Below are 7,500 nucleotides of genomic sequence, written 5' to 3'. Positions count from 1 at the left end.
ACGACCTGCGTCAGTTAAACCGGAGAACAGCGCAGAGGAACGGTGAGACGAGACTCACAGCATGTGCTGCGCTTCATTTATCAAGAATAAAATATTCTTACGTATTCTTTGTTTCAGGAGTGCTGTCACACCACATGGAGAGCGTAAAGGTAACGTTGTGCTTTCCCTACACGTACAGCTATTCGAACACAACACAGCTAGTGGTTTTGATTGGTTTACATCAGGGGTGTCCAATCCTGCAAAGTTTAGTTCCAACCCAATTAAACACACCTGAACCAGGCCTTACTGGGCACACGAGAAGCTTCTGCAGGCCCTCCAGGACTAAGTTTGGACACCCCTGCTTTACATGATACTGCACTAAAGCTACTAGTGAAGGATGATAACAATCAAACTGATTTTCAGCAACAATCTGACGACCTCCAGTGATGCACTGCTTAATTATAGTTATAAATGTAATTGCAGTAATAGACATGTTTGGACAGATGTTCATTGATTCGTTTCTCACAGATGGCTCTGGCGAGCCGGCCAGGAGACCTGAAACATCTGCGAACAAAGCAGAAACTTCCACCGGCCCGTATCACACACGGAAAACCTGCAAAAGTGAGCCGCCGCCCACCGACAATCCTCGCGCTCGGCACGCGTGCGACACCTGCGGCAGGAAGTTCACACGCAGATCAGATGTCCAGCGGCACCAGCTGACGCACACGGGCGAGCGTCCCTTCCACTGCAGCCAGTGCCAGAAGACGTTCCAGCACGCCTGGGATCTGACCAAACACTGCCGCAAGATGCACGGAGAGGCCAGCTTCACCTGCCGGATCTGCCAGAGCGCCTTCGCCAACCTGCGCCTGCTGACAGCGCACCACAAGAAGAGCCACGCCGACGCGCTCCCGCACTACTGCTCCATCTGCGGCGAGGCCAGTGCCACGGTCAGCGCCCTCGTAACGCACCGCAAGACCCACAGCGCCACACAGCAGTACCGCTGCGACCAGTGCGGAGAGGCCTTCGACACGCTGCTGCAGAGATCTCTGCACCGCCAGAGCCACCGCAGGCGCCACCAGTTCAGATGCCCTCAGTGCGAGAAAACCTTCACGCGGCGCACCGACGTCAAAAGACACCAACTGAGCCACACGGGCGAGCGTCCACATCAGTGCTCCATCTGCGGAAAGCGCTTCGGGCTCCGCACCGGGCTCCAGAAACACCTGGTGACGCACACCGGCGAGCGTCCGTTCCAGTGCCCGCACTGTGAGAAGAGCTTCACGCAGCTGTCCATCCTGCGGCGGCACGAGCGCATGCACACGGGTGAGCGGCCCTACCTCTGCTCGCAGTGCGGGAAATGCTTCCTGTCGCTCGGGGAGCTCATCAAACACGATAAGACACACGGCGACGAGCGCCCGCACTCCTGCCCGCAGTGCCACAAGAGCTTCAAGTTCAAACGAGCCCTGCAGGAGCACCTGCTGTCCCACAGCGGCGCGCGGCCGTTCCCCTGCATCTACTGCGGGAAGATGTTCGCCAAGCCCTTCGCGCTGACCAGACACCACCTGATCCACACGGGCGAGCGGCCCTTCTCCTGCGGTCACTGCGAGCGCACCTTCCTCACCTCCACAGAGCTGGCTCTGCACGAGCGCATCCACACCGGAGAGCGGCCCTTCTGCTGCACCGCGTGTCCCCGCCGCTTCCGCAGCTCCTCGGAGCTCGCCAGACACCGCCGCAGTCACTCGCAGGTGCGGCCCTACAGCTGCGCATACTGCCCCAAAGCCTTCGCCAGCGCCGCCAAACTCAAGAACCACACCAGGATCCACACGGGCGAGAGCAAACCCAAACGCCCCGCCGTGACTGTTTCAGAAGTAAGCGTCACTTTAGAGTAGACGGCCGTTCAGTCGGGAAGAAAACCCTTCATTGTGTGACTTGTGTACAGTGTCTGTGTGATTAGAGCTGCTTCTGTTGATGTGACTGCACTGTATTCAACTCTGATCATTATTGTTGAAGAATTTTATACCATATGTAACCATATTAAATTCATTAGTTCTCAACTCAAGAACAGATACTTCATCTTTAATGTGAAACTGAAGAAGACTTTCTGAGGAGCTTATATGCAGTCGGACTGTGAAATGAGAAGCTTCTCTCTTCATGTGGTTCAGACGGAGCTGCAGGTGCTTTCTGTTCTTGAGTCATTTATATCTTCAGTAGATTAAGAGTTTATTTTATTATGCTTTTTTTTTTTTCAAAGTCTGTTCATTGGAGTTGTGTATCAAAATATAAGCAGTACAGAAATATCTAGAACTTCACTTATCCCACTCTCTTACACTTAAGATGCATAAATTAATACATGTAAATACAAAAGCTTCTTTAGAAAGGCAAGTAATATGCCAAGGAAATTAAGTTAGAAATCATCAGATGTCCTAACCTTCATTTGCTGATCTCTTAGAGTCGCTGTGGTTTCAGCCTCAACCTCACATTGTACACAGAGTTTCTTTAGTGTTTTGGAAACATGGATACCAGCAGAAAGTGTGAATGGGAAGGAAGGAAATAAAATGTGGTTTGCAGAACAGTATTAATTCGGGCTGAGTTCTAGTTAAGTCACCTTTATTTATATAGCGCCTTTAACAATACAGATTGTGTCAAAGCAACTGTACAGCATTAATAAGGAAAACAGTGTCAATAATGCAAAATGACAATAGACAATAATAAACACTCAATTTTCAGTTAAAGGCAGTTCATCATTGAATTCAGTGATGTCATCATCCAGCTCAGTTCAGTTTAAATAGTATCTGTGCAATCATTTGTAATCAAGTCAACGATATCGCTGTAAATGAAGTGTCCCCAACTAAGCAAGCCAGAGGCGACAGCGGCAAGGAACCAAAACTCCATCAGTGACAGAATGGAGAAAAAACCTTGGGAGAAACCAGGCTCCGTTCTCCTCCGGCCACCATCTGATCTGGATACAGACTGGATCTGGTGGCTACGGTGACCTCGGAATAAGAGAGAAACAGACTAATATGAGCGTAGATGCCATTCTTCTAATGATGTAACAAGTACATCGGGTGTTATGGGAAGTGTTCCCGGTCCGGTTTACCTAATTAATGCAGCCTAAAAATCCTTTAACGGATTTTGATATTAGAAGTGTATTAGTGTGTTATGTGTAAGCCAGGTTAAAGAGATAGGTCTTTAATCTAGATTTAAACTGCGAGAGTGTGTCTGCCTCCCGAACAATGTTAGGTAGGTTATTCCAGAGTTTGGGCGCTAAATAGGAGAAGGATCTGCCGCCCGCAGTTGACTTTGATATTCTAGGTATTATCAAATTACCAGAGTTTTGAGAACCCAGCGGACGTAGAGGACTATAATGTAACAAGAGCTCGTTCAAATACTGAGGTGCTAAACCATTCAGGGCTTTATAAGTAATAAGCAAGATTTTAAAATCTATACGATGTTTGATAGGGAGCCAGTGCAGTGTTGACAGGACCGGGCTAATATGATCATACTTCCTGGTTCTAGTAAGAACTCTAGCTGCTGCATTTTGGATCAGCTGGAGTTTGTTTACTAAGCGTGCAGAACAACCACCCAATAAAGCATTACAATAGTCTAACCTTGAGGTCATAAACGCATGGATTAACATTTCTGCATTTGACATTGAGAGCATAGGCTGTAATTTAGATATTTTTTTGAGATGGAAAAATGCAGTTTTACAAATGCTAGAAACGTGGCTTTCTAAGGAAAGAATGCTATCAAATAGGACACCTAGGTTCCTAACTGATGATGAAGAATTGACAGAACAGCCATCAAGTCTTAGACAGTGTTCTAGGTTATTACATGCAGAGTTTTTAGGTACGATAGTTATGATAATTAATTTCAGAATTTAGCAGTAAGAAATTACTCATCATCCAGTTTTTTATATCAACTATGCATTCTGTAGTTTTCCAAATTGGTATGTTTCGCTGGGCCACGAAGAAATATAGAGCTGAGTATCATCAGCATAAAAGTGAAAGCTAACACCGTGTTTCCTGATGATATCTCCCAAGGGTATGTTTTTGTTTGTGTTGATTATGGGTTCTAGTACTGAGCCTTGAGGTACTCCATACTGCACTTGTGATCGATATGATACCTCTTCATTCACTGCTACGAACTGATGGCGGTCCTGTAAGTATGATTTGAACCATGCAAATGCACTTCAACTAATGCCAACAAAGTTTTCTACTCTGTTCAAAAGAATGTTGTTCTCCTGATAGAGCTGCAGAGGAAAGGTTCTCCATCTTCACTCACAGCTCCGAACGGCTTGATGACATCCACAAAATTAGTGTGAACCTGTCTGCTTAACTGCTCGAGAACCTCAGATATTTTAAAGCACAGACTTTTTTTTTTATTCTGAGTAAAAAAAATTGAATCTAATGAACAGCCCAAGAAGATCATGAACCTGCTTGAGCAGGTCCAGATCAGACACAGATGAGCCCGTCTCAGGCCTTCTCTGGATCAGTGCTTTCACTTCGTCTCACTCTCCTGTTGTGTCATCAGCTCAGTCTGTCGTTCAGCAGGAACAAGTGTGGCTGAGAATTGGGTCAGCTGATATGTCGGGTTATTTACTGTGCGTGGAAGAGCAGGGAGATCCGTTATGTGAATGTGTGATCGCAGCTCTGAATGAGGCCCGTCTCTTCGCTTCTGTTCTCTCATCGTGACCAATTAGTTCTGTATCTGATGGTGGTCTTTCATCTGGACCCGCTGAAGTGGGACATGTACAGAAAAAAACACAAGAGCCTCCATTAATAAGCGCCTCACAAAAACACGGTCCGTTGTCATGAGAACCGCTTTTGTTCTTGTTCTCTATGCAGAAGAGACACTCACATGAGCACTGGGGGATCTGTCTGTGTTTCTGTCAGTCTGTCTCTGTTTCTGTCTGTCTGTGTCAGTCTGTCTCTGTTTCTGTCTGTCTCTGTTTCTGTCTGTGTTTCTGTCTGTTTCTGTCAGTCTGTCTCTGTTTCTATCTGTCTGTGTTTCTGTCTATCTGTCTCTGTTTCTGTCAGTCTGTCTCTGTTTCTGTCTGTCTGTCTGTGTCAGTCTGTCTCTGTTTCTGTCAGTCTGTTTCTGTCTGTCTCTGTCAGTCTGTCTCTGTTTCTGTCTGTTTCTGTCTGTCTCTGTCAGTCTGTCTCTGTTTCTGTCTGTTTCTGTCTGTGTTTCTGTCTGTTTCTGTCAGTCTGTCTCTGTTTCTATCTGTCTGTGTTTCTGTCTATCTGTCTCTGTTTCTGTCAGTCTGTCTCTGTTTCTATCTGTCTGTCTGTCTCTGTTTCTGTCTGTCTGTGTTTCTGTCTGTCTCTTTTTCTGTCTGTCTCTGTTTCTGTCTGTCTGTGTTTCTGTCTGTCTCTTTTTCTGTCTGTCTCTGTTTCTGTCTGTCTCTGTTTCTGTCTGTCTGTGCTTCTGTCTGTCTGTGCTTCTGTCTGTCTCTGTTTCTATCTGTCTCTGTCTGTCTCTGTTTCTGTCTGTCTGTGTCAGTCTGTCTCTGTTTCTGTCTGTTTTTGTTTCTGTCGTTGTTTCTGTCTGTTTCTGTCAGTCTTTCTCTGTCTCTGTCTTTCTCTGTTTCTGTCTTTCTCTGTTTCTGTCTGGTCTGTAATTCTGTCTGTCTGTGTTTGTCTGTGTTTCTGTCCGTCTCTGTTTGTCTGTGTTTCTGTCCGTCTCTGTTTGTCTGTGTTTCTGTCCATCTCTGTTTGTCTGTGTTTCTGTCCGTCTGTTTCTGTCCATCTGTTTCTGTCTGGTCTGTGTTTGTCTGTGTTTTTGTCTGTCTCTGTCTGTCTGTGTTTCTGTCTGTCTCTGTTTGTCTGTTTCTGTCTGTGTTTCTGTCAGTCTGTCTCTGTTTCTGTTTGTCTGTCAGTTTCTGTGTTTCTGTCAGTCCGTCTCTGTCAGTGTTTCTGTCTGTCTCTGTTTGTCTGTGTTTCTGTCTGTCTGTGTTTCTATCTGTCTGTTTCTGTCTGGTCTGTAATTCTGTCTGTCTCTGTCTCTGTTTGTCTGTTTCAGTCTGTCTGTTTCTGTCAGTCTGTCTCTGTTGTCTGTGTTTCTGTCTGTCTGTGTTTCTGTCAGTCTGTGTTTCTGTCAGTCTGTCTCTGTCTGTGTTTCTGTCAGTCTGTCTCTGTCTGTCTGTGTTTCTGTCTGCTTTTCTGTCTGTCTGTGTTTCTGTCGGTCTGTCTCTGTCTGTGTTTCTGTTCATGCTGACTCTGATTCTCAGGGTCAAACAGAGTGTGTTCCTTCCTTCAGATGTTTGTAGGCACATTAGAACTGGCGTGGGTAGTTTAGAAAAACGGTGGGTTGTTTAAGGGTCTCCTTAGTTGGCAAGTTGTGTTTTGGAAACAGACACCAGCAGAAAGTGTGAATGAGAAGGAAGGAACGATATCAGTCAGAATGAAGTGATGGTGAGCGTGTTTGAGAGCTGAACTAACCATCTCAAGCGGTCTTCTCTGATTCGGTCCTCCCTTCATGCTGTTCGTTTGAAATGAATCAGAAACACACACCTGATTAATGAGGCTGAACCAGACCAGTGTGTGATGTGAGTGAATTCAGTCTGAACAGTCTAATAGTTGTAACTGCTTTGTTTGAGTCAGAAACGAGAGCAGAACAGATGCAGAGACACTTCAAGGCCGGACAGAAGTTGAGCAGCAGATGAACATCACGACACTCTTCTGTGTGTGAGTCTGGTTTCTCCTAAGATTTGTTTTTCTCCATTTCTGTCACCGGTGGTGTTTTGGTGCCTTGCCACTGTCACCTTTGCCTTGCTTAGTTGGGGACGCTTAATTTCTGGCAACATTGTTGACACTATTGGAAGAGAGCTGTTACAAGCTGGGTGATGACGTCACTGAATCAATGACGAACTGACTGTTTTTTATTACATGATCTATTATTATTATTTATCCATGTATTTTATTTATTTGCATGTTAATCAATTTGGTGATTAATTACAATTCTATCAAACATAAAGTACATCATTAAGTCGGTTCCGCCGATCTCGCGCATTCCTCGTGCACACGCTCAGGTGCGCGCGCACGCTGCTGCGAGCCAGACGGACGCGGAGCGCGAGACGCGAATCAAACATCGAGAAACTCGATTAAACTTAATAAAACTGAAACTCAGAATTATTAATTTCTTGTAAATATAAAATACACCACATAACTAAACCAAAGTACCCCTAAACGAAAGAAACGCGGAGATTTTCTTTACATCAGCTGCTGAAGAGAGAAACGGTGAGTTTATTCGCGTTTGATACGTGTTTTAGTGAATATTTACAGTGTTTTTAATGATATGGCAGTGTTTTTCTCCTGTTATTCTGTGGATTGTGTTTGTCTTTGTGTCCTTGAGAGCTTGACACACCTGCAGCTGTAACGTTAGGTGATTTGAGTTAATCAGTGATGGAAGTGAACAGACCAGGCACTCTGTACAGAATACAGTACACAATACAGTAGAGTTATTAAATTAACTCAGTCCACGAGAGTCTTAAACTGTCTGAGAGAGAATGTGTGTGTGTGTGTG

The 7,500-nt window shown here is 45.5% G+C and overlaps 2 protein-coding genes across 3 annotated transcripts in view; both read left to right on the top strand.

The window, feature by feature from the left end:
• si:zfos-932h1.3 (zinc finger protein 599) overlaps window positions 1-2,549 on the top strand; it is a 5,796-nt gene extending 3,247 nt beyond the window's left edge. The window contains exons 7-9 of the mRNA XM_019076033.2: window positions 1-42; window positions 118-149; window positions 508-2,549. The exon at window positions 1-42 is cut by the window's left edge and continues 631 nt beyond it. Coding sequence (XP_018931578.1) covers window positions 1-42; window positions 118-149; window positions 508-1,865 — 1,432 coding nt within the window. The 3' untranslated portion in view covers window positions 1,866-2,549. The remainder of the gene's footprint in view (window positions 43-117; window positions 150-507) is intronic.
• A 4,425-nt stretch (window positions 2,550-6,974) lies between these two features.
• LOC109054336 (proline-rich protein 5) overlaps window positions 6,975-7,500 on the top strand; it is a 13,273-nt gene continuing 12,747 nt past the window's right edge. Inside the window, exon 1 of one of the 2 annotated variants that reach the window (XM_042737191.1) lies at window positions 6,975-7,214. The gene's annotated coding sequence lies outside the window, so the exon portion shown is untranslated. The remainder of the gene's footprint in view (window positions 7,215-7,500) is intronic. The other variant, XM_042737180.1, reaches the window with a different exon arrangement.

The sequence above is a fragment of the Cyprinus carpio genome, chromosome A4, assembly GCF_018340385.1.
Source record: "Cyprinus carpio isolate SPL01 chromosome A4, ASM1834038v1, whole genome shotgun sequence".
Taxonomy (NCBI): Eukaryota; Metazoa; Chordata; class Actinopteri; order Cypriniformes; family Cyprinidae; genus Cyprinus; species Cyprinus carpio.
The sequence above is the reverse complement of the archived record's forward strand: the minus strand, read 5'-3'. Positions and strand labels throughout refer to the sequence as shown.